This window comes from Gorilla gorilla, chromosome 2, assembly GCF_029281585.2.
Source record: "Gorilla gorilla gorilla isolate KB3781 chromosome 2, NHGRI_mGorGor1-v2.1_pri, whole genome shotgun sequence".
Classification (NCBI taxonomy): Eukaryota; Metazoa; Chordata; class Mammalia; order Primates; family Hominidae; genus Gorilla; species Gorilla gorilla.
Window position 1 is genome coordinate 26,030,583 of NC_086017.1, and position 26,360 is coordinate 26,056,942.

At 44.3% G+C, this 26,360-nt stretch overlaps 1 protein-coding gene across 4 annotated transcripts in view; it reads left to right on the top strand.

The window, feature by feature from the left end:
* The window catches only part of GALNT15 (polypeptide N-acetylgalactosaminyltransferase 15), a 72,805-nt gene that overhangs the window by 29,739 nt on the left and 16,706 nt on the right, over nucleotides 1–26,360 (top strand). For 2 of the 4 annotated variants that reach the window (XM_019024747.4, XM_055381120.2), the window contains exons 4-9: nucleotides 4,523–4,690; nucleotides 7,131–7,248; nucleotides 8,576–8,770; nucleotides 15,421–15,552; nucleotides 15,928–16,032; nucleotides 18,633–18,776. In XM_019024747.4, the coding sequence (XP_018880292.3) occupies nucleotides 4,523–4,690; nucleotides 7,131–7,248; nucleotides 8,576–8,770; nucleotides 15,421–15,552; nucleotides 15,928–16,032; nucleotides 18,633–18,776 (862 nt within the window). Of the gene's footprint in view, nucleotides 1–4,522; nucleotides 4,691–7,130; nucleotides 7,249–8,575; nucleotides 8,771–15,420; nucleotides 15,553–15,927; nucleotides 16,033–18,632; nucleotides 18,777–23,357; nucleotides 25,759–26,360 lie in introns of those variants that run through there. The other 2 variants (XM_055381119.2, XM_004033696.5) reach the window with 2 other exon arrangements.

Consider the following 26,360-nt stretch of genomic DNA (forward strand, 5'->3'; position numbering starts at 1 on the left):
GCCCAGCTGTCTCCAAGGCTTGTGTCAGGAGACATTCTGTCACCAGATGAGGACACAGTGCCCAAAAGACAGAAAAGGGTCTTTAAGAGCTCTTATAAAAAAAAAAAGGTGGGGTGGGAGTGGCGAGTGAACAGTGCAATAAGCCACAAATCAGCTCTTTCAAAGAGCCATAGCCTCCTCCACACCCTGGCCAAGGAATTCAGAGCCTGCTGACCAGCCTTTGTTCCCTGTCCCTGCCTAGCAGGTTCCCACTAGCCATGTGGCAACTTTATTTGAATTGGTAGAAATCCCTTCCTCGTGACCATTCCTCCTGACTCCCATTCCTCAGAAAATTGGTCATAACATACTGATTTTATTAGAATAAGACATCTTAATGCCAACTGTCAGAAAGTTGTCGAAATAAAAACACAAATTTACAGTAATGATAATATTAGAGGTGTTCTCTTGGGTTGCACAGTGCGCAACTCCTGTAACTGTTCATAGCAACCCTACACAGAGTCTCCCTGTGGACAACTGATTTTAGGGCAGCCCTGGGAGATGCTGATTGATGGCCAGTTTCTACACAAAGTAACAACAATGGGAATCAAGACTAGCTGTTGTATCCAGCTCTCAGCTGACTTGTGTTGACTGCCAGCTCTCATACCCAAGCCAAGCAGTGGAAGCCATACCCCTGGAAGGATGAAGGTTTCTAAGGGGAAAGGGACAGTCTTGAAAGGGGCTCAAAGATGATATCATCTCAAGAAGCTGAACAAGTTATCTCTACTTGAAAATGGGTCTGGTCCCTATCTGCGAGACATCCAGTCCTTCAGGATCAGCCAGGGGTGCTATGGGGAGAAGCAATGTGGGGCAGGGAGAAGAACACCTCCCACTCTGCCCTTTGAAGGGTTAAATGATGGAAAGCAGTGTCAGAACCCCTTGTGCCTGTGCATGTGAGTGTGTGTGTGTAAGCATGTGAGAGTCTGAGTGTGGGGGGGGAGCGAGCATGTGCATGCGTGTGTGTGTGTGCGCGCGCATGTGCGTGTCAAGGAGCAGCAGGAGGTCAGGATGCCTCCTGCCCCCCCAGAGGGAGCAGCCTTCTTTGGCTCAGGTGCCCCAAGGAAACTCTCCAGCAACCATCATACTTCATACCCTTCAGCATGACACGTCCTCGTATCTGCCCCTGGAAAAGCCGGTGCCAGTCCTGCGGTCACAACCGAGCAGCAAGAGCACTGGGAAGGGAGAATTCAGAGCCTTCTGCTTCTAGTATAAGAGACTTTCCACAAACACCGAGAATACACATGAACTTTCAAAATGGCTTGTGTATCATGGACCTTGAGGAACATCCAGGCTCACGAGAATTAACAAGGAATGAGATAAACGAGGGCTTATTCTTTATTGTGGTAAAAGGTTATGGGAAGCTTGAAACTACAGTTAGCTCTTGAATATCTGGACAGTAATGTATTCGTTGATCTCACGTATTTCAGTGAACCAGTCTTTGTTGGCAGCTTGACTCCTTCTGTTTGCCTTTTGAAACATAAGCACTTGATCTCCTGGAACTTAGAAAGGCTTAACGTAGGATCAACCTTGTACCTGCCTGAGGGTTAAAACTCAATTCACAGGTGAGGGACTGACGAAGTAAGCAGACACTTCCAGCTCCTTCCAAGTCAAACGAGGTCAGCTCGCTATTTTGCTTGACGTGAATTCCAAGAACACCAGACACATCTGTAGGTACAAAACCACAAAGCTAAATAGAAGACTGTGGGTTTTTTATTTGAATTAATCACCCTTTTTGAGTCAGTAGACTACAGTTAGTAATTTAGTCCTGCTAGGCAGCCACTGTGGTCCATGGGAATAAAGACCAAAATAGAAAACACTCCTCACTTCATTCACTGACATTTTATTCTTTATCTCTATCCAAAATTACTCAGGGAAGCTCATGATTAATCACTCTTGTACACAGTTAAAATAGACGAAAAAGAAGATTTCAGAAAGGAAAAGAGGGTATTGGGAATCAGGGGTAATACAGTTATTAGAAGTGAGTTTTACATGTGACTCTGAGCTTCCAGAAAGACAAAACAAAAAGAGAAACATAATGAATTTTAGAATTCTCATTTTCTAATAAAAAGCAACGTACTCCTTTGTTAAGAAGTACACAGCACAGGCTGGGTGCAGTGGCTCATACCTGTAATCCCAGCACTTTGGGAGGCCAAGGCTGGAAGATCACTTTGAGCTCAGGAGTTCGAGACTAGCCTCAACAACATGGCGAAATCCCATTTCTACACACACACACACTCCCACACTAGCCGGGCATGGTGGCTCATGCCTGTAGTCTCAGCTACTCGGGGAGCTGAGGCTGAAGAATCCTTGGGCCTGGGAAGTGGAGGTTGCAGTGAGCCCAGATTGTGCCACTGCACTCCAGTCTGGGCGACAGAGTGAGACCATTTAAAAAAAAAAAAAAAAAGGCCGGGCGCGATGGTTCACTCCTGTAATCCCCAGCACTTTGGGAGGCCGAGGTTGGGGGATCACTAGGTCAGGAGATCGAGACCATCCTGGCTAACACGGTGAAAACCCATGTCTACTAAAAATACAAAAATTAGCCGGGCGTTGTGGCGGGCACCTGTAGTCCCAGCTACTTGGGAGGCTGAGGCAGGAGAATGGCGTGAACCCAGGAGGCGGAGCTTGCAGTGAACCGAGATCACGCCACTGCACTCCAGCCTGGGTAACAGAGCGAGACTCCGTCTGAAAAAAAAAAAAAAGAAAGAAAGAAATACACAGCATAGAGGTCTAGGATGAATTGATTGCGGGAATGCTTAAATGCAAGTCCCTTTCTTGTCCTCTTACGATTGCTGAAGGTAGCACAAATTTCATGCATTTCTTCCTAATTCAGCCACACAGTTCCCTGGCTCTTGATTCCAAAATTCCACAAAATGCTTTGCCAATAGCCAAATTTATCCATCTGCCTGATTCATTACACAGTAAGTGGAGACTCTGGAAGGGGCTCTGGGTGCCCTCATTTCCTCCCTGGTCTAGGTTCTCAGTTTTCTTAGGTCAATACAGGGTACCCCAAAATAGGGGAAACCCAGAGGGATTATGTTCCCTTTGCCTTCCAGCGGAAACAATGTGAAAGAGGCAGGAAAAGCATATGAAGATCCTTGCTCTAAATATAGACCCCACAACTCCTTACACTTATGTCGGTTACCTAAAGCCATAGATTAAAGCAGATAATGAAATCATGGGGCCACCCTGGCTCTTTCCAAGACAATGGAACAGAGATGGAATTTGATGGTAGTGTAAACACAATGTGGCTAGTATCTCCCCTCCCAGGAATCTCACTTCTCTTAGAGTGATATCTTCTAGCCACCCTGAAGTTCAGGCCTGATTCATTCCATGGCACAGATTTAAGACATAATTATCATGACAGGCCAGGGGGAGAAAATGTGATTGAGATATTGGCTAGGTGCATAGCAGCTCCTGGGACACCTGAGTGATTGCCTACTTAGTTAAAAAGTATATGACCCATGTCAATTTCTCACATCACTCTGCAGTCATATCTCCAGACTGTGCAAAAAAAAAAAAAAAAAAAAAATTGGACTAAAAATCACCAACAATAGCAGGAAATGAGCAAATAAACCAAGATAGTCAGGACTTTGGTTATAGATACCAGATGTTCATATACGCATGCATTGAGAGTAGGGATCTTCTAGGGTTTGGAAATCCTGATTTCTCAAGCCAATCCAGTTTTACACTACAAGGAGGAAGAAGAACTAGACCTGAGAGCAGGGGTCCATAAACTCTCTGACATCGTGCACAATATTTTTTATATGGACGTGTAAGATTTCACTCAGGAGTGGCCCATGGTTTTCCCCTGAATCTCAAAGGGATCAAGGACCCCAAAAGAAGTTAAGAGCCACAGTCCTAGAGCATTGCAGCTGAGAAAGGCCTTTGTGGGAAGTAGTTCAACCTCCCATTCTACAAATGAGGAAACTGAGGCCCAGAGAGGTATAACAGGTATCTCAAGATTACATAGTTCATTAGTAGCAGAGCTGAGCCTAGGACCCGTCTCTGTATCTCTTAGTGCTGTCAAGAAAGGTTTTTGAAGAAAGAAAAGTACTGGCATGCTTTTTAAAGCAATGCACCCTAATTCCTTATGGAAAAACATTTTCTAGAACCGTGCTATATAATATAAATATAACACGAGCCACATATGTAATTAAAATACTTCTAATAGTCACATTACAAAATAAAAATAAACAGATGAAGTTAATTTTAATAATATAGTTCAGTAAACCCAATATATCCAAAATATTACCATTTCAACATATAATCAATGTAAAAATTATTAAGATTTTTGCATCATTTTTTCCATACTAAGTATTCTTAATCCAGGGTGTATTTTACACTTACTCCACACCTGATTTGGATAAACCCATTTTAGGTACGGGTGTCTGGTAGCCACCATACTGGGCAGCCCATGTACAGACTGTTTCCAGCCCCAGCAAGTAAATGCTTTACGTCCCTTGTTTAATTCCACAATTCTTTCCAGGAGCCGAGTGGTATCTCCGGTGATAGATGTGATTGACTGGAAGACTTTCCAGTATTACCCCTCAAAGGACCTGCAGCGTGGGGTGTTGGACTGGAAGCTGGATTTCCACTGGGAACCTTTGCCAGAGCATGTGAGGAAGGCCCTCCAGTCCCCAATAAGCCCCATCAGGTGAGTCCCCATTTCACACCTGCTTTGCCATTGCCTCCTCAGGATGGACTCTGCAGCCTGCCTGCCTGGGGTCTAATCCTACCTCCACAGTTTCCTAGTAAATTACTTAATGTATGCCACGGTTTCCTTATCAGTAAATTGAGAGCAATCATAGTATTTACCTTATAGGGTTGTTGTGAAGATTGAATGAACTAATATGTGAAAAGCACTTAGAGAGTGCCAGGCACCCAGATGTAGGTGCTACCACAATTGTATTGTCATATTCATAAAGTTCCGACAGGGTCTTCCAGATAGCATCAGTTAATGCCCCAGTGTGTGGCAACCTGAGATGGAATCTTGGCCCAGCTCTCTCATCAGGTACAGTGTGAATTCCTCAGGTCCCGTCTTAGCAAATAGGAAGAATTCAACCAGGTGAATGCTAAGAACCATAGGTCTCAAATATATCCTATTGTATGGGTCGCTTCTCACATGTTTGGTTTTTGGATGACTCTTCTATTTAAGTAGAAGTACTAGATATCTTATGCATAACAAATCACCTCAAACTTGGTGTAAAACACAGCCATTTTATTAAGCTCATGAATTCTGTGGGATATGAATTCTGAAAGGACACAGTGGGGTTGGTTGTCTGCCTCCATGGTTTCTGGGGTACATAAGGATTTTTAAAGTTTCCCAATACTGTAAAGCCAATGAGAGGTGAATCCAGAATTTAAACCCAGACAGCCAGGCCCTTGAGACGACTGCTTCACTGCTATGCTATATTTTAAATACAAGGCCACAGTTCATTACTCACAATTGCAAAATCCAAAAAGCTCTGAAAACCAAACATTTGTTTAATAATTCATTAGGCAGCAGGCCAGATGCAGTGACTCATGCCTGTAATCCTAGCACTTTGGGAGGCAGAGGCGGGCTGATCACTCGAGGCCAGGAGTTCGAGACCAACCTGGCCATCATGGCGAAACCCCATCTCTACTAAAAATACAAAAAAAAATTAGCTGGGCATGGTAGCACACTCCTGTAGTCCCAGTTACTTGGGAGGCTGAGGCACAAGAATCACTGGAACCCAGGAGGCAGAGGTTGCAATGAGCTGAGATGACACTACTGCACTCTAGCCTGGGTGACAGAGCAAGATTCTGTCTCAAAAACAAAAAACAAAAACAAAATCATTAGGCAGCAAAAGCTGCCCTGAACTGACGTGGGGTGTCTGCATTGGCCTTATTTATCCCACTTACTGCTTACTGTGAAAATATGTGTGCTTCATCAAAGAAATATTAGTATATTTGACTAAAGAGTGCCAGGCAGACCCCACCAGGACTGATGTGTAGTATACGATGTATGTCCCTCTTTAAAGTCCAAAAAATTCTGCATTAAAAAGCACACTGGCCCCACAGGTGTCAGAAAAGGAATGCTGAACTTGTAACATCAAAATCCAGTGAGCGTTTAAAATGTGGCATGCACAGAGCTACATATTTTACATGGCTTACCTTAGTCATCCCCCAAAACCCAATTATGAAACACTATTTTATCCCCAATTAGAGGTGAGGAAGCTGAGCTCAAAGACACATAGCCCACCTAAGATCTTACAAATTGGGAGTGGCAGAGTTGGAAATTATACTGAATAATCATTACAATATCAGTTTTTAGTATTTTGGTATAATGTAGAATTTTTATAACCTAAAGGCCAGTAGCTTTGTTAATGCATTACTATTTCTTTGGTAATTAAGAAAAATCTGAACTCTTAGTCATTTACACTTTGAAAAATTCCCAGAGTTTGGCTGCATTCAAATTTGTTCCTCCTAGATGAAGAGACCCTTTTTCAAAAACCTTCTGACTACATCTTTCTCTGTTTAAAATCCCTCTGAGGGATATTATGATCTTAATTCCCTTATTAAAGGTTTCTAGCTTCTTGTGTTTATAAATCATGTATTTTTCCCCTAGGGCAGTGGGGACTTATCTGCTTCCAGGGTCCCTGGTGGATTCATCATAGAATTGGGAAGAGGGTGGATGGTCATTAGGAAAACAGAAGAGGGTGAGAAAAAGAAAGAAGGAAAGAGCCTGACCATGTCGCTGTGTCAGGCCTGGTGCTACCTCTCTTAGGGTACCTGATTTTAACCAAGGCCTTCTTCCCAAACATCTTTCCAGAGGGACTCAAGCCCAAGGGCAGGGGAGTCTCAGGTGTGGTCCCTAGGCCCTCTCTAGGAGCAGTATCTGAGGACAGAGTATAGAAGACCCAGGCAAGAATAGCTCTCTTTCCATCAAACACTGGGATTTCTGACATCATGGTTCTGCTCCAGTCTTGCAATTAAAAACATTGCATTTTACCTGAGCCTAAAGCCTGTTCTCTCAGCCACTGGAGCTCCCACCTGGGAAGCCCCAGCCCCCAGCCTTGCCTGCTGTGCTCTGGGTTCTGAACTGCAGTGTCCTGCCTGTCTTCTGTGTCCAGGAGCCCTGTGGTGCCCGGAGAGGTGGTGGCCATGGACAGACATTACTTCCAAAACACTGGAGCGTATGACTCTCTTATGTCGCTGCAAGGTGGTGAAAACCTCGAACTGTCTTTCAAGGTATGTCCTGGACCAAGGGAGGACAGAGGTGGGATCTCTGGAGTGGTGTGTATGGTCACAGCTCAGAGGCAGGCATTAGAAATGTCACTGGGAAGGAATGAGGCTGTGGGAAAATTATAAAGTCATTCCTGTGTTGTGTGTCAAACCTCCCATTTCTCACAGTTTCCCATCTCTCCTGTGCTGTAGCTTGGTTTCACTCTCAGTGCCTTCAAAGCCTGCTTCCAGGAATAGGCATACTCTCAGTTATTTTAACTTCTGTGCGGAGATTCCAGAGGCTCTCATACATTCTCTATTCACAGCGCTCTTAGCATCTTAGTAATTTTTTCACAGCATCCATAGTCCAAAACAAACGCCTGAAGTTCTGTGTATTGAGTAGTTTGGTCCAAACAATTTAATACTTATCATAAGAACTTAGCAACTGTTGGGCACCACACAACTTCTCAAACCTTGGAGTCACCCTCATTTCCTGTCCCACATTGCTTTTCTAGCATGATACTTGCTTTTTCATCACAGTATCCTCCGAAAGCCCAACATCAAAAAAAAAATTCATCATCAAAAGTGCGGAGACCTGATGCTGAAAGTGTGAATTACCTGAAGCTTATATTCTGCGTAAAGTCCAACAGATGTCACCATGTTTCTCTCAAAAATTTAACACCAGAGCCTATGAGTTTGCTGTGGCACCCTGGGGCACCTTGGCACATAATTTGGGAGCTCCAGTTTTGGTGTTTCCATTCATATGCCGCTTATCCTAGGACAGCTTCTACTTTAACCTTTATCCCCAAATGTGGAATGAAAGTCTTCCTGCCAAATGAACTCCAGCCATTTGGGAGTGGGAGAGCAGAGGGAAATTTCTTGAAATAGTAAAGACTATGTCTCAGGAAAGCTTGCTTCTGTCTCTACTACAAACAGCTTCTGGTGTCTTTGTAGCACACTTCACAAGCTTTGAGATATTCCCGGACCACTGGGATCATCTTTTTCCCTGAGGAAGTGTCCTTTGGGGAATAGGGGTGCTAATTCACATGCTACGTCTCTCTAAGTGCTGGATCTGCATGTGTTTGAAGGGCAGCATATTCAGGTAGTTGCATGGGGATGGCCCTCTTGTCCCCATTTTGGGACAACTACCTCTATTCTCTCCACCCTGTCACTCCCCTGCCCAGAACCTCCAAATCTGGAAACTCTACGCCACCCTGAGGGCCATAATCATCTTCACCATTGAGTGCTCACGATTTCCTGTGCATTTTGCCAGCCCCTCATAGATAGGGCTCCCTATTTCCCACCGTTCTTAAAGGTGGAATGCTGAGGTGTTTATCTTTTCTCTTCGTGGCAGGCCTGGCTCTGTGGTGGCTCTGTTGAAATCCTTCCCTGCTCTCGGGTAGGACACATCTACCAAAATCAGGATTCCCATTCCCCCCTCGACCAGGAGGCCACCCTGAGGAACAGGGTTCGCATTGCTGAGACCTGGCTGGGGTCATTCAAAGAAACCTTCTACAAGCATAGCCCAGAGGCCTTCTCCTTGAGCAAGGTAAGGGGAGAGCCAAGTGGGGCTTCTGTATCCAGCACAGGGCCACTAGCAGGAGGTGGGCCAGGGAGGGCTCCTTTCTCTTGCTTGGAGGGGAAAACAGAAGATTCTGGCTTGAGCTTCCCTCATGCTGCCCTATTTTAAGTGGCTCCTCCACCTGGTGAGGCTGTCCTGTGTCTCTCTGGCTTCTCCATGGGACAGCACAGCTGGCCTTGGCCTGAAGCTCCCTAACATCTATGGGATGACATCTATGGGATGGGATCCCTCACCTGGGGCCGGGGGAGGGGTTGGCACAGATAAGCGATGAGATGGGTCTCCAAGGCCAGGTCTCCTTTCATCCTGAGCAAAGGGCTCAGGGCTATGAAATGATCCAAGACATGAAACAAATATTAAATATAAAAATAGAGTCCAAAGGCCAGGCGCGGTGGCTCATGCCTGTAATCCCAGCACTTTGGGAGGCCGAGGTGGGTGGATCACGAGGTCAGGAGATCGAGACCATCCTGGCTAGCATGGTGAAACCCCGTCTCTACTAAAAATACAAAAAATTAGCCAGGTGTGGTGGTGGGCGCCTGTGGTCCCTGCTACTCAGGAGGCTGAGGCAGGAGAATGGCATGAACCTGGGAGGTGGAGTTTGCAGTAAGCTGAGATCACGCCACTGCACTCCAGCCTGAGTGACAGAGCAACTCCGTCTCAAAAAAAAAAAAAAAAAAAAAAAAAAAAATAGAGTCCAAAAAAGCCACAGAAAAATAAAAATTTTAAATATTTAAATGTCCACAAACAGCACATTATCAATTGGTCAGTGGCTGCTCAGCCCAGTCCTTCCAGATTGACCCATAATTGCTGTTTAATGTGGGAAATGGGTTCACATTAATGCTTGCTGTGCTGAAAGTGGGGGCTCCAAAGACAAGATTCCCAGGACCCACAACAGTCCTGGAGCAGCTCCCACAAGCCCCTTAGCAGCCCACACTGCTGGGGTGTGAGTTAGATGTGAGTTTGCATGCCACAGATGAAGCCTAGGCCGCTTAAATGGAAGGACATGCCTGAGTGCAGGGCCAGCCTGACAGGGAAGCCCCATAGAGCAGCCCCAGAGCTTCCCCTTCTGCCCTGGTCCTCAGGGTGCTGCCTCCTCCCCATTCTAGATCCAATCCTTTCCCTAAGTGGGAATAGCCTCCAGGGCCTGGGATGTGTCAGGGCTCCATGAACTTCAAGGATCTTTGTTTCTTTAGCTGGGGAGAGTGTTAACAGTACACAGAGTCCTGGGACTCAACAGTAATTCCCAAGGTCTAGGCAGGCTACAGTCTCCTCTTGGACCCCGTCGGTTAGTCACACTATTAAACAGAGTGGCACTGGCTCCTTTCCTGGTGCAGGAGAAATGCTGCTAACAGCAGCCTCCTTCGTTCCTCCAGGAAGGCAATGGGATTGAAAGGAAAACTCTCACAAGGACCCAGCTCACTTACTAGCTAGCATCTTTGTTCTTCTTTAGTCTCCTTCTCCATCGCCATCTATGGGAAGTGGAAGCATGTGTCCAACTCTAGACACCGATCTAGAAGCTGTATAGTCTGATGGTTAATCCCGTGGACTCCAAGAACAAGATGGTTTGGGTTTAAGTATTGGTTATATGATCCGAAAGTTACTTAAACACTCAGTGTTTCTGCTTCCTCGTTTGTTAAGCTTTCCATCTGTCGTTAGGATGAATAAATATGTTAATAAATCCAAAGCACTTTAGATGAGTGCCTGGCACTGAGTAAGCCCTGCTTGTGTGTTTACTATTAATACCATCGTTATTGTCATGGCTACTAATGGTCAAAAAAGGTCAACCAAGCACCTGGTCTGTGCCAGGCCCTGGGTGGGTCCTGCAGGGGACAGAGAACCATACCCAATGCTTATCATGTTCTTGGTGGGGCAGGAGCTCCTCTGGAAGAGATAATGTTCACAGAGGTGAGAGTGATTCATCCTAGACAGGCTCATGACAGACATCTTTTCAGGGGAGGTCACATCTGAAGAATGGCTGAATGGGTTCAACTCAGACATCCAGAGGAGGAGTTGGGGGAAGACTCTGGAGCCCCTGAGGGTCAGGCTAAACAGTTTAGACTTTATTCAATTAGCAACAGGGAGCAAGTGGCCTTCTACAGAGTTCTGTAGAGGTCCACAGAGCTTCTCTGGTTTTTAATCTCTTGGGTTTCTTTTGGCCAAACCATCTATTTTTCTCTCTTGGGATTTAGTATTAGCTCTTTGCTTTCAGAGGACATTTTCTTAACATTGGCACAGACTGCATTTGTAAAGAACTCTTAAAGAAGTGTTAAATGTTGCATAATTTTTGATGCGCCAGACTAACTTTCCACCAGACAGGGTCATTAGGACATGGCATGTTGGCTGTGGCCAGCCTAATGCAACAGCATGCAAATTATTTACAGAACTTCAACCTTCTTCCCACATTGGTTGGTGCAATTAGAAGTGCCTGTGAATATATACTTTGTTCTAGACAATTACAGAAATTGGGGACTGGCATGATTTTTTAGAGCATGACTGGTCTGCTTTTGGGAAAATCCAGTTTGCTTGTCCAGATGGTGATTGCAGGATTTTTTAAGTGCTTGTTTGTATTCACCCAAGTCCATCATTCTATAAAATAGAAAACCGAGGCCCCATGAGAGGGTGAGTTTCTAAAGAGAAGTGGGGAAAGAACCAGAAGCAGAACTAGAACTAGTCCAACCTTTTAGTATTTTTTCTCTCTTAGCTCTCTAACATCGAAACAGTAATCCTCAAATGTAGACACCATACTTTTCCAGAAATAGTTGGATGTCCATAAATAAGCTATCCTCTACAGTTCTGTCTGAATTTGGGGGAAGGCAAGGATGTATTTGGTATATAGAAGGTGCTCGGCTGGGCACGGTGGCTCATGCCTGTAATCGCAGCACTTTGGGAGGCCGAGGTGGGTGGATCATGAGGTCAAGAGATCGAGACCATCCTGGCTAACATGGTGAAACCCCGTCTCCACTAAAAATACAGAAATTAGTTGGGCATGGTGGCACGTGCCTATAGTCACAGGTGCTCAGGAGGCTGAGGCAGGAGAATTGCTTGAACCCAGAAGGCGGAGGTTGTAGTGAGCTGAGATCATGCCACTGCACTCCAGCCTGGCAACAGAGGGAGACTCCGTCAAAAAAAAAAAAAAAAAAGAAGAAGAAGAGGAAGAAGAAGAAGAAGAAGAAGGCGCTCAATAAATGTTCCACAGACTTACAAGCTCAAAAAGGGCAGGAAGAGTATTTATTCTGCTGACCTTTAAATCTCCAATGCCTGGTTAAATCCCATGCACATAGTAGGTGTTCCATAAACATTTATTGGTGGAATGGATGGATGGCAAAAAAATTTATAAACCTGAGATCAACCTTTGGCTCTTGTTATCAGTGGTGAATCTATATGGTTCTGCAGCAACCTCGATTATTGCCTTCTCAGAAGAATTCAACTGAGGGGCATAAGGCAGAGTGAGGGACCAAAGCAAGTTTTAAAGCAGGAGTGAAAGTTTATTAAAAAGTTTACCAGGAGCTCAAGACCAGCCTGGGCAACATGGTGAAACCTTGTGTCTACAAAAAACTACAAAAATTAGCTGGGCGTGGTGGTGTGCACCTGTAGTGCCAGCTACTCGGGAGGCTGAGGTGGAAGGATGGCTTGAGCTAGGGAGGTGGAGTTTGTAGTGAGCTGATATCGCCCCACTGCACTTTGGCCTGCGAGCCAGAGCAAGACTCTGTCTCGGGAAAAAAAAAAAAAAAAAGTTTAGGGCAGGAATGAAAGTAAGTAAAGTACATTTGGAACAGGGCCAAGTGGGGGACTTGAGTGATCAATCAAGTGCGCAGTTTGATCTTTCACTTGGGGTCTTAGACATTGGCATGCTTCTGGGGGCTTGTGTCCCTTTTTCCCTGATTCTTCCCCTGGCGGGGGCTGTTCACACGTGCAGTGGCCTGTTAGCCCTTGGGAGGGGAGCATGCGCAGTGTGTTTACTGAAATTTTTCGCATGCTCACGTGAGGCCTTACCAGTTGCGCATTCCCGGAGGAAGGTCATGTACCAGTTAAACGCCACCATTTTGCCTCTTAGTGCACATGCTTGAGCCCACTTGCCCAACTCCTGAGATCATATCGGGAAGCTGATGACCAATTTCAGGTTTTTCTATCTGTTGGGAGACTGCCGTTCCCTGGTGCCAGCTGCAACTAATTATTATTTTAGAGAGACAGTTAACAGCTGCCTAACCAACACCTGATGGTGGCCTGACATCCCTGGAGGTTGGGGGGGTCGGGGAAAATCCTCTCCTGCCCTGCTTATGTCTGACTAGCTACGTAATAAAACACTCTGACCTCTTAGAAGCTATTGACCCTGGGAAAGTCATTTAACCTCTAAGAACTCAATAACTGTTGTGAGTATACTATAAAATGAAATGTGAAAGAGTGCTATGGAGAATAAGTGCTAGGCTTACTTTCATAAAGTCTACAGGTGAGGTACCTTTTTCTTCTTATATCCATTTGGGTGTCCATTCTCTGATTCACAGATGTCCACTTTGTTCATTTGATGACTTTTGCAAGGAGAATGGCACCCTTATTGGTCAGTGAGAAGAGCTTTAGCAGAGGGCTCCTTTTATTTCTCTCTCTTTTGAGCATTTCCATTAATTCATGCTTTGGAAATGTCCTATCAGTTACTTTGATTTCAAGGTTTCAATGACATTCCTACTTCCCTGAAGGTATTTGATAGCATGCATTTACTTTAAATCTGAATAACCAAAAGCTAATTTTGCCCTAAAGATTTCTATTTCTCCATCCACCCCAAAACCCCCACAAGGATTTTGAGAGACAGAAATCCTGGGCACCCAAAAGACAAGGCCAGACTTTTGCTGCTTGGGGAGCTGAAATTTCCTTGTTTTCTCTTCTCTCAGACATAATTGTACAGAAGGGAAAGTTCATTGTCAGCCTGCCCCTCACTCAAGGTCAAACAAAGATTGGGTAGATTTATCAGTTTATCTCTTTATCAAGGAAAGTAAAGGTGATAAAACTCACATGAAGAAATGTTTCTGTTTTGGTAGCAAAGTCCAACTCTGGGAAAGGTCTAGGGAGGTCTCAAATAAACACAAAGAATGCCAAGAAGCCATCAAGAAACTTATACTAATTTACTTAGAGGAAAAAGTAATAGATCCCCTTGGTTTCATGGTGGGTAAATACACTGAATAAACAAGAAATCCCTGACTTAGAGAAGTTTTTCTCAAACTTTATGTGAAAAAGACTCACCAGGAAACATGGTTAAAATGCAGATTCCAGGGCCTCCAACCCAAACAACTGTATCATCTCTGGGGCAGGGCCCAGGAATCTACATTTTTAACTAGCTCCGTGGCATTTCTCAGGCAGATGCTCAGGGAATCACACTTTGAGAAGTGTCTAGAGAGAATTTCAGTACAACAGACTTACCACATTTCCAGCTGAGGTCTAAAAGAGAGAGGGAAAGCAGAACCAAACCAATCATCCTTTACACAGCCTGGTGGACCCGTGTCTTACTGTCAGATTGGAGGCCGTCAAGTGGGAACTCTGACATGGCCAGCTCGCTTCCTCTCCCCATGCCAGGAAAGGGTTCTCTCTTTTTTTGTCTGTGGTCATTCCAACCCATCCTTGTCACCTCTCTCTTCCCTAAAAGTATCCAAGATTTGGTACTAAACTTTTGGGTACAGTTCTTTGTATCGTCAATATGGCCAAAAACATTAATTTGTACTAGTGTTAAGGATTTGCCTTCATCTCCATCCTAGGACAATTGTATCATAAAGGAGAATCTCTAAAAAAGGAGATAGTGTAGCCCAAAAGAATGATTCATTAATGGTACCCAGAGGTGAAGAAAGAGAAACTTGCCTTGCCCCAACCCCTAGCCCACGATTTCCCAGCCAACTTCATCTCAATTGCCTATGGGTCAGTTCCTGACTCCATGAGGCCCATTGTACTTTCTCCTTACACCAACCTAGGTGCAAAGCCCCACCATTTTTCCAGCTTCTGCAGAAAAATCATTAAAGCACAGATATCATAGACTCTCTCTCTCTCTCTTATTTTTTTTTTTTTTTTTTGAGAGGAAGTCTTGCTCTGTCGCCCAGGCTGGAGTACAGTAACACGATCTTGGCTCACCGTAGCCTCTGCCTCCTGGGTTCAAGTGATTCTCCTGTCTCAGCCTCCTGAGTAACTGGGATTACAGGCATGCGCCACCACACCTGGCTAACTTTTTGTATTTTTAGTAGAGTTGGGGTTTCACCATGTTGGCCAGGCTGGTCTTGAACTCCTGACCTCAAGTGATCCACCAGCCTCGGCCTCCCAAAGTGCTGGAGGTGTGAGCCACCACTCCCGGCCTATTGTAGTCTTTATAGACTGGAGATTTGAGGGATTGTGGGAAGGGGCTGATATCACTTACAGTCTTGCTGGTTCCACAACTCTCTGTAGGGAAGATCTGTGCTATTCTATCCCTTCCAGACTTTCTTCTCCCAACACATGACCCTCCCCACTGCAGCCCTGGAGAACTGTGGTCTTGGCCCCTTCCTTCTGTCCTGATCCTTTAGCTTCTTCCCAGCCACTCCATCCCCAACCATGTGAATTCTGGGCAAGACAAGCTTTCATCATCCTGCTTGTGTCTTTCTCCTCCCCAGGCTGAGAAGCCAGACTGCGTGGAACGCTTGCAGCTGCAAAGGAGACTGGGTTGTCGGACATTCCACTGGTTTCTGGCTAATGTCTACCCTGAGCTGTACCCATCTGAACCCAGGCCCAGTTTCTCTGGAAAGGCAAGGCATGACCCAGGGAAGATGGGGAGGGACAGGGAAGCTTCCCAAGACAAGAACTAGATGTTCAGCTCTTCCATGTCCCTGGTCAACCATTCACAGTTTAGCAGGGCCTCAGAGGCCTTGGGTCCATCCCATGCGTCCATGCCAGTCTGAGGAAGGTGGCTGAGTTTTGCCCCATTACCCACTCCAAAGCACCTCCTTCAAGAGGCCTGTGCCTTAGGGTCAGTGGCTTCAGCTTTACCACACCTGTTGTTGTGGCCTGAACAATGTGGCTTGGGCTGCACTCCAGAGAATACAGCAAAGGAATGGTGTCTGACCGAGGGTGTCTTTACAGTGGAATCTGGAATTCACTCGTGTGTGTGTGTCCACTTTCAGCTCCACAACACTGGACTTGGGCTCTGTGCAGACTGCCAGGCAGAAGGGGACATCCTGGGCTGTCCCATGGTGTTGGCTCCTTGCAGTGACAGCCGGCAGCAACAGGTGGGTAGTCAGACTTCTCAGGATGGATCATAGCCCAAGAAGACTTGAAAGTGGGTGATATTTTTCTGGGATACCCCATACTTCCCTTTGAGGTATCTTCTTTCTGTGGTCCCATGTCCCTTGACTGCCATGGTCCCCCACTGTAATGACTCATCACAGCTCTCCTCAACTCACCTCACCTCCATCTGTAAGCACAGACATGGGCCATTGTCAGAAAATAAAAGCCTCTTAGTTAAAGGGAAATGGAGAAGCCATTTGGCCAAACTTTTCATTTGACAGATGAGAAAACTGAGGCTTAGGGTCACTAGCCCAGGGATTGCAAACTCAGAAGCCTCCAGGATTCAGGCAGGGTTCAATTGTCCCAGGACTGAAGAAGAAGGTAATCAAATCAGGATAAGGATCTAGAGAAAACAGGGTCATCCCAGCCTCCAGCACCATTTGGTCATTAGGAAGTTCTCCTCATATCTTAGGAGTAATTCTTCTCTTCAAAATTTTCATCATGGAGTAACTGCCCAAAGTGGTAGAAATCCTCCACCGATGCTAGCTGAGGGCTGGTAGGTCCACTTCTTTTCACAACTGGATGACAACCTAGAAAGCCTAGCTTGTCCCCAAGTCTCTCTCTTTTCAGGGTGTGATAGGGACTTTTAAGTTATCACATCCCAAAGGCCCCTAATAAAAACAAACGTCAAAGTATAATTTCCTGGAGATATTCACTGGATGAGAATCAAAGATCCGGGGGGCAAAAGACAGCATCTCTCTGAGGGTCTATGGTCCAGCCCTGCATGGAAGGCTGGCTGAGGCTGGGCTTGGCAGTGCAGGCCCTGGGTTCCTGGGGGCAGGCTATGGGCCTATAGGACATGTGGGAGGGAGATGCTCAGGATCCATCTGGCCTCCTTTGGCTCTGCCCTTTACCAATCTCCTAGGACATAGTGATAGGCATTCACACCTGGCACAAGGGATGCAGACATAAACATCAAGTGCTAAGTGAAGAAGCCACATGGTAGGGTGAAAATTGTTCAAGCTTTGCAGTCAGACATAGCTCGGTTTGAATCTGAGCTCTCTCATTTTCTAGCTGTGTGATCTTGGCAGGCTTCTTTAAATCCTGGTTTCCTCTCCTGCAATTAAGAATAATGCATCCTCTACAGAGATTATTCTGGGTTTGAAAAAGAAGAATAAAAAAAATAAAGAAACAAAAGAACAATACAGCCTCCTTCATGCAAAAGGAATATTAGCTCTTTCTTGTTCTTTTTTTTTTTTTTGAAATAGTAAGGACTTTAGGATCCTGCAATATTGTAAACTAGGTAAGTTGAAAGCCTTTCCCTATAAACACCTAGATAAGATATGCCGGATAAAAAAATATGAAACACCCTTTTTCATGAATAAACGAGTTTATAAGAAAGAAACGGAAACCTCCAGGGGTCAAAAAACAAGAGGCAACTGAAAGTAGAGGAATTGGACATGGGCGAAGCTGCCCTACCAAGTGTGAGGGATGGTTACTATGAGCCCCAGGAATCTACAGCTGTTGGCTCCATGCAAGGGATAAGTGACGAGAGCCCACCTTCAGCCCGTGAGAGATGAAAAGTCAGAAATGACACTCCCATAGCAAGCCAGCTTTGACCTTCAAAGGGTAACCTGTCCTTGAAAAGTTTGACTAGAAATACCCACCCCCTGCCAAAGGAAAATGATAAGAAGCTTGTCCCTACAGGGGCTTTGAGTAGGAAACAAATTATTCTCCCCTGAGAATTTTTAACCACAAGCTTGCATCTAATATGGGCTTAGGTTCACATGTGTACTAATTGTGTAGCTTGGGAATCCTCAAGCAGGACAGGTTATCTAATTGCAGGGCCCAGTGCAAGATGACAATGTAGTCTTTCATTTGACAATTATTAAGAATTTCAAGACAGTGACAGCAGAGCATTAAATCAAGTTTATTAAACCCATCTAAGCATGAGGCCCCATGTGACTGCACAGGTCACATACCCATGAAGTTGATCCTGTCTGTAAGCCACAAAATTAATGTAAAAATGGGTTCAGGCTGCATCTGACAGAAACAAACAGAAAATAGTCTTTCCAGGACATGCCTTCTAATTAATCCTCACAAGATCCTCACAGTTAAAGCTCCTCTCAAAGGTGTGCACAATCCAACACTACAAAACACTAGAGGAAACAATAACCATGAGTGAGAGCCAGCAGATACAACAAACGGCAGGAAAATTAGTTTCAGGAGCAGGTTAGGGCTCTCCAGAAAGACATCAACCTGGGCTTCAGAGAGGTTCCTCATCTGTGCTTTCAACAGTATAGTAACAAAACACACAGCACTTTTTATGGCCTCACCTATGATACGGTAAATAAAGTAACAGAAACATGCCAGAATGTGTAAATATGAATGTAAGAGCAGCTGGAATGTGGGGACTTCAGAGGCTATGACTAGTCTAGCAGCATGTTTTTGGACTTGACCATGAGATATGGTCTTGCTGACCCCGATAGAATCTGAAGATTGCCCCTAGACCTCAGCTCTATAGTGGGTTCTTCTTACCTCCTATACAGCTTTGAAGAGGATCTCTTTCTAGCTGTGCTAACAACTATTGCTTCTGTCACAGTACCTGCAGCACACCAGCAGGAAGGAGATTCACTTTGGCAGCCCACAGCACCTGTGCTTTGCTGTCAGGCAGGAGCAGGTGATTCTTCAGAACTGCACGGAGGAAGGCCTGGCCATCCACCAGCAGCACTGGGACTTCCAGGAGGTGAGTAATCTGTTCAGGAAGAGCCTGGTAGTGCTGCTGGTCAGAAGGAACTGCTGGTTGGCATTGCATCCTGGGCTCTTCCAAGAGGTCAGGTATTAGGGACCTCTGCCTCTGCTTTTGAACTTAGTGGCTGGGCAGTAAGGCCTCAGGGGGAGGAAAAGGCAACCCAGCAGCAAAGCTGGCCCACTGGCATCTTCATGTGTAATGATTTGCCAGGTCTCTGTGTAGCTCTGATGCTTGTCATTGCAGAGAGAGGGATACACCTCTTTTTGAAGTTTATTGGCTCAGTTCACAAGTAGGATGGTGAGGCATGTTACAAGGAGCATTCAGCCACCTTGGTGGTGTGGTTTTAGGAGCAATTCAAAGTCCCTCCCCCCACCAAGAAACTTTAGATACAGATGTAGATGTAAATATATAGATATATAGATACCACTTTCTTCCTTTCAATGCAAATTCCACTGTAAGTATTTCATCATTTTAGCAAAATTTTGACCCCTATTACCCTGGGGGAAAGAAACTATAGATCCTTCCCAGAAGTTAGGGAGGGAATAGGAGGAATGTCCATACTTAAGGAGAGTGGGCAGGTCCTATATACAGAATTGGGATCGGAAGATGACAGTATCAACACTGTGTCCATACACAGCTTTTTCTCTACTTCAAATTCTTCCTGAAATGAGTTGGGGTATTAACATACAAAGAAATAAATACACATCTTTTAAAAATTTCTTCAACTTCTGCTGGGGAATAAAAAGGATAAAATGACTAAGCAGAATCCTGTGCATTGGTACTCTTAAAGCAGGCTGTGAAAGAAGAAAATCGTATGATAGAAAACTTAGCTAAGCTCACAATAAGCACTTGAGAACAGAGCATTTGGGGCTTTGGTGACCAACTGAAGACAGGACTCAAGGGGCCCACACATGCTCAAAGAAGTCTTTTTTTTTTTGGGACAGAGTCTCACTCTGTTACCCAGGTTGGAGTGCAGTGGTGCGATCTCGGCTAACTGCAGCCTCTGCCTCCCAGGTTCAAGCGATTCTTGTGCCTCAGCCTGCTGAATAGCTAGGATTGCAGGTGTGAGCCACTGCACCTGGCTACTTTTTGTATTTTTTAGTAGAGACAGGGTTTTGCCATGTTGGCCAAGTTGGTCTCAAACTCCTGACCTCAGGTGATCCACCCACCTCGGCCTCACAAAGTGCCGGGATTACAGTTGTCAGCCACCATGTCTGGCCTCAAAGAAGTCTTATGAGTCAAGTTAAGGTCCTTTATAAATGATCATAAAGTATTTTTCTAAGCAAGTCCTATGAATAAGATACACCTTAGAAACAGCATTTAAAAATAATAAGTAAAATAAGTAATAATAAGTAAAAGATTAGGGAGTAAGATACACCCAGCATATTTCAGGCATTAATAAATAACTTCTAAAAGTTATTATCATTCAGCCAGAAAAAGGAATGAGGTACTATTCATAGTGGCACTGTTTACAATAGCCAAGAAGTGAAAGCAACCCAGGTGTCCACCATGGATGAAGAGATAACAAAATGTGGCATACACATATTATTCAGCCTTAAAAAGGAAGAAAATCCCATCACCTACTACAACATCGGCATATCTTGAGGACATTATGCTGGTGAAATAAACCCATCACAAAAGGACAAAAACTGCACGATTCCACTTTTATGAGATATCTAAAGTAGTCAAATTAATAGAAACAGAAAGTAAAATAATGGTTACCAGGGGCAGGCAGAGGAGGAGAAAAAGGGAATTTGTTTATTAATGGTTATAGAGTTTCAGTTTTACAAGATGAAAAAGTTCTGGATATCTGTTTCATAACAATGTGAATATATTTAACACTACTGTAGTAGGCTATTCTTTTTTTTTTTTTTTTTTAAGAGGGAGTTTCGCTCTTGTTGCCCAGGCTAGAGTTCAATGGCAGGATCTCGGCTCACTGCAACCTCTGCCTCCCGGGTTCAAGCGATTCTCCTGCCTCAGCCTCCTTAGTAGCTGAGATTAGAGGTGCCTGCCACCATGCCCAGCTAATTTTGTATTTTTAGTAGAGACAGGGTTTCCTCCATGTTGGCCAGGCTGGTCTCGAACTCCTGACATCAGGTAATCTGCCTGCCTCGGCCTCCCAAAGTGCTGGGATTACAAGTGTGAGCCACCGCACCAGGCCTATTAGGCCATTCTTGCATTGCTATAAAGAAATACTAGAGACTGGGTAATTTATAAGAAAAAAGGTATAATTGGCTCATGGTTCTGCAGGCTGTATAGGAAGCATAGTGACATCTGCTTCTGGGGAGGCCTCAGAGAGCTTTTACTTATGGCAGAAGATGAAGTGGGAGCAGGCATATCACATGGTGAAAGCAGGAACAAGAGAAAGAGAGTGGGGGAGGGGGTGCCACACACTCTTAAATGACCAGATCCTCAAGAACTCGCTATCAAGAAGACAGCACGAAGCCATGAGGGATCTGTCCCCATGATCCAAACATCCCCCACCAAACCCCACCTCCAGCACTGGGAATTACAATTCAACATGAGATTTAGGTGGGGACCAACATCCAAACTGTATCAACTACTAAACTTTACACTTAAAAATGCCTAAGATTGTAAAAGTTTTGCTATGTGTTTTTATCACAATTTTTTTAAAAAAGAGGCCAGGCTCAATGGCTCACGCCTGTAATCCCGGCACTTTGGGAGGCCGAGGCAGGTGGATCACGAGGTCAGGAGGTTGAGACCAGCCTGGCCAATATGGTGAAACCCCATTTCTACTAAAAACACAAAAACTAGCCAGGTGTGGTGGTGCACACCTGTAGTCTCAGCTACTCAGGAGGTTGAGGCAGGAGAATCGCTTGAACCCAGGAGGCAGAGGTTGCACTGAGCTGAGATCGTGCCACTGTACTCCAGCCTGGGTGACAGAGAGAGACTGTCTTAAAATAAATAAATAAATAAAAGAAAAAGAAAAAAAGAAACAGTTTTGTGGTACAACATGGATGTACCTTAAAAATATTACACACGGTGCCCAACACTTTGAGAGGCAGAGGTGGGTGGATCACTTGAGGTCAGGAGTTTGAGACCAGCCTGGCCAATATGGGTTTTTAGTAGAGAAAACCCAACTCTACTAAAAATACAAAAAATTAGCTGGGCATGGTGTCACGTGCCTGTAATCCCAGCTACACGGGAGGCTGCAGTAGGAGAATCACTTGAACCTGGGAGATAGAGGTTGCAATGAGCCGAGATCACACCACTGTACTCCCGCCTGGGTGACAGAGCAAGACTCCTTCTTGGAAAAAAAAAAAATTACACAAAGTGAAAGAAGCCAGTTACAAAAGGCCACATTTATATAGTTCCACTTATACAAAATGTCCAGAATAGGAAAATCCATAAATATAGAAAGTAGATTAATGATTAGTTTCTGGGAGGAGGGAGGAATGGGGAGTGACTGCTGATGGATAGTGGGTTTCTTTTTACGTAATGAAAATATTCTGCAAGTAGATAGGACTGAAGGTTGCACAACTTTGTGAATATACTAAAAACCACCAACTTGTGTACTTTAAAGGGGTAGTCTTATGATCTCTATACTAGTCTGTTCTCACACTGCTATAAAGACATACCTGAGACTGGGTAGTTTATGAAAAAAAAAAGAGGTTTAATTGACTCACAGTTCTGCAGGCTGCACAGGAAGCATGGCTGAGGAGGCCTCAGGAAACTTACAATCATGGCAGAAGGCGAAGAGGAAGCAAGCCCCGTCCTTACATGGCGGAGCAAGGGAGAGAGAGAGCGAAGGAGGAGGTGCTACACACTTCCAAACAACCAATCTTGTGAGAACTCTATCAAGAAAACAGCAAGGGGGAAGTCTGCCCCATGATTCAATCACCTCCCACCAGGCCCCTCTTCCAACACTGGGAATTACAATTCAGCATGAGATTTCAGTGGGGACACAGAACCAAACCATATCAATCTCAAACATTAATAAATGAATGATGAATAAATAGGCATTTTCAGCATTGCTGGTTAAGGTTGTTCAACTTTTCATAAAGTAATTAAATTTTTCTTGAAAAGGAGAAGATTGGAGTCAATATTAAATCTGGTGATTTTGAGCAGGGAATAGCCATGGTCTTCTGAACATGGCTGGTTTAGGCCTTCAGTATATCCTAGAGGTCTTGCTCACTACCACAGCCTGGTAACAACAGTGCCCAACTGCAGGACTAACAGAAGGTAAAGTGGATTAAATCGTTTTGGAAGCAGAAATTTACAACTACAGTGATAACAATGAATGTCACAAATACAGCATAAAGACTGAACATGCTCTGGGAATTATACTAACCATAACTTTCTAAGAAATGGTGCAATTACACAACTACAATAAAGATAATTGGATTAGTTACCCCTAAGGTTTTGAGTGACATCCAAATTTTAGGGCTACCTAATTTATATTTTATGTTGATCAAAATACCACAATTCCTTTCCAGGCCAGTTCACACCATCTGTTATTCTCTTAATGAATAGCACAAATCTTAAAAAATATTTTCTTTTGCTGACTGATTGTGGGGGACTGGTTTTCTTTTCTTTTTTCTTTTCTCTTTTTAGAATGGGATGATTGTCCACATTCTTTCTGGGAAATGCATGGAAGCTGTGGTGCAAGAAAACAATAAAGATTTGTACCTGCGTCCGTGTGATGGAAAAGCCCGCCAGCAGTGGCGATTTGACCAGGTCAATGCTGTGGATGAACGATGAATGTCAATGTCAGAAGGAAAAGAGAATTTTGGCCGTCACAATCCAGCTCCAAGTGAACTTAAAGAGCTTATATATTTCATGAAGCTGATCCTTTTGTGTGTGTGCTCCTGGTGTTAGGAGAGAAAAAAGCTCCATGAAAGAATATAGGAAGTTTCTCCTTTTCACACCTTATTTAATTGACTGCTGGCTGCTTTAAAAAAAAAAAAAAAAAAAAAAAAGATCCATTGTACCGTTGTCTTCATCACTGGGAAATGATTATTACATAGTACAGAAGATTCTTTGTTTTTCTCCACTGAGCACTTAACAATTGCTTTATCTCTGGCCTGGACATTCTCTGGCAGCACCTCCAGGATACATAAATCCAATGGATCAATTTATTTGTCTTCAGATGGCCTTAACTTGGATTGTCTGTTTGGCCAACCATGAAAATTAAAGAGTGAAGCAGATGTAATGGCCTGACATTCCAAAAACTCTGAATTGGGCTTATTAGCACAAATGTTGTGTTCATTTGTTGAGCCATATCTCAGAAGAAGGAAAGGAAGCTGCAGAGAGGAGGTTTAGGATTGCAGAGAAGATGCAAGAGCACTTTGGCCCAATTCTCCAGCTCAACCCAGCAGCTGAAAAGCTTCAAGAGACCTGGGAAAAGACATTTTCATGTTAATAAGAATTTCCCCCATTGTAGAGAATTTCCTTCCTACTGAGAATCTACCTCTATTCCCCCTGCCGTAGCTCTTCTCTAACTTGGTTAACCATAACCATAACCAGATTCCCTTGCAATCGATTTCTCTTTAGTCGTTGGTGTTAGAAGTACCAGCACAATTTGAGCATTCCCATTAACAAAGGTGTTCACAGTTGAGAAACTCTCCTGCCGGGCGCGGTGGCTCATTCCTGTAATTCCAGCACTTTGGGAGGCAGAGTTGGGAGGATCACCTGATGTCAGGGGTTTGAGACCAGCCTGGTCAACATTGCAAAACCTTGTCTCTACTAAAAATACAAAAATTAGCCGGGCATGGTGGCACATACCTGTAATCCCAGCTACTTGGGAGACTGAGGCAGGAGAATCGCTTGAACCCAGGAGGCAGAGGTTGCAGTGAGCTGAGATCATGCCATTGCACTCCAACCTGGGTGACAGAGTGAGACTCCATCTCAAAAAAAAAAAAAAAAAAAAAAAGAGAAACTCTCCTGATGCCCTGTTACAGGGTTTGCACTGACTGGAGCAGAAACAGCAACCTTTCTAAAAAAGCAAACCTTTTTCCTGGGAGGAAAATGCCAGAGCCTGAGCCAAAATTCTTATGACAGGTAACATTTGGGTGTTAATGTCCATGATAGCTGACAGGGCCATCTCTGAGCCCATATAACTGTCTGGAACCCCCAAATGTGTCCACAGGTTGAATGTCCATGAGTGTGGGAAGAACACGGCTCATCTGGAGCACAGCTGAGGCTAGTAAGAGCTAAATGACTTTCCTTGCTATGGCTTGGCTTACCTAGTTCAGCCGTAAGAGTTGCTGAATGGGATGGGTTCTGCTATTTAATAAACAGCATTCATATTCATTTTTCCCCAGATGGAGTTACCTACCTTTCCACATGACCAGCTTGGAAATCTTCCCCCAAAGATGCTAATCTCCTTTGGGCTGTCTCAGAACACAGTATCCTTCAAATAAGAAAAACTGAGTGGGAAGTGCAGTGTTTCCAAACAATACCTATCATAACTACGTATTCATTGTCTACCTGCTAAGTCAAGGGTTCACTGCATTTCTCCTTCCTCAGAATACACTCTGGACCTGTGCTGTCTAATATGGTAGCCACTAACAAAATGTGGCCATTTTAATGGAAATCCATTAAAATCAAAGAAAATTTAAAACTCAGTTCCTCAGTTGGACTGGCCACATTTCAAATGCTCACTACCCACCTCTGGCTAGGGTCTACTGTATTGGCGAGCACGGATGTAGAACATTTCATCACAGTTCTGTTGGACCAATCTAGATAGATTCATTATCCCGTGTAGAGAAGAGACTTTAGCCACTGTCTTCTTGCTTCAGACCCATCTATATTTAAAACAAATTTCCCTAAATCCTGAGACTGAGATGGAGCTACAAATTCTCAGATGGCGACCATGTAAATGGTATTAGCGGCTGAAGAAAAAAATTTTTTCAAGACCTCTGTTTTTTAACTGAACTTTATTATTGGCATTGTGGGTCTTTGAAGTTGCTGGGATAAATTAACATAATTAAATAAAAGACTGAATTTAATTGCGTAAGTTGTATTTGGTGGCAATTAACAAAAGGACCCAGATGGCTTATTGCCTAATTGGGTGAACAAAGCAAGAATATGGTGTTTCTTGCTTCCTTAACCAGCTCCATGATTTATTACTTTATTGCAGAACTGGCTGTCAACTCAGTCCCTGGCTGGTATTTACAGACCCTTAATTTAAGTAAAACAGATGCCTCCATTTAGTTCTAGAAGGACCTTCTCCTTTATTGTAACCAAGTGTTCAAATTCCCTTCTTCTCTATGAACTCAGCATTCATTTTATCCATAATGATCAATTTAAAAGTAGAGAAACTTGTCAGTTGAGAGATCTGATTCCCAAGAGATTGGTTTCACTTGTCTACCTGAATTTTGTGATTGGATTTTGTTGTTTGTTTTTCAAGATTGAATTTTGTTACCACCCCCACCAAGTTCATCATCATTATTAACTATCCCACTGGGGAGAACGGAGAGAAGTGTCCAGCCAGCAGTCTAGAGTCCCACCCTCTTCATGCTGTATTACAACAGGAAGAGCAGATATCCTTCCTGGAGAGGGCCTGACCTGTTTCCTCTTTGGTTTTAATGCCATAGATCCCACCGGAAAATTCAG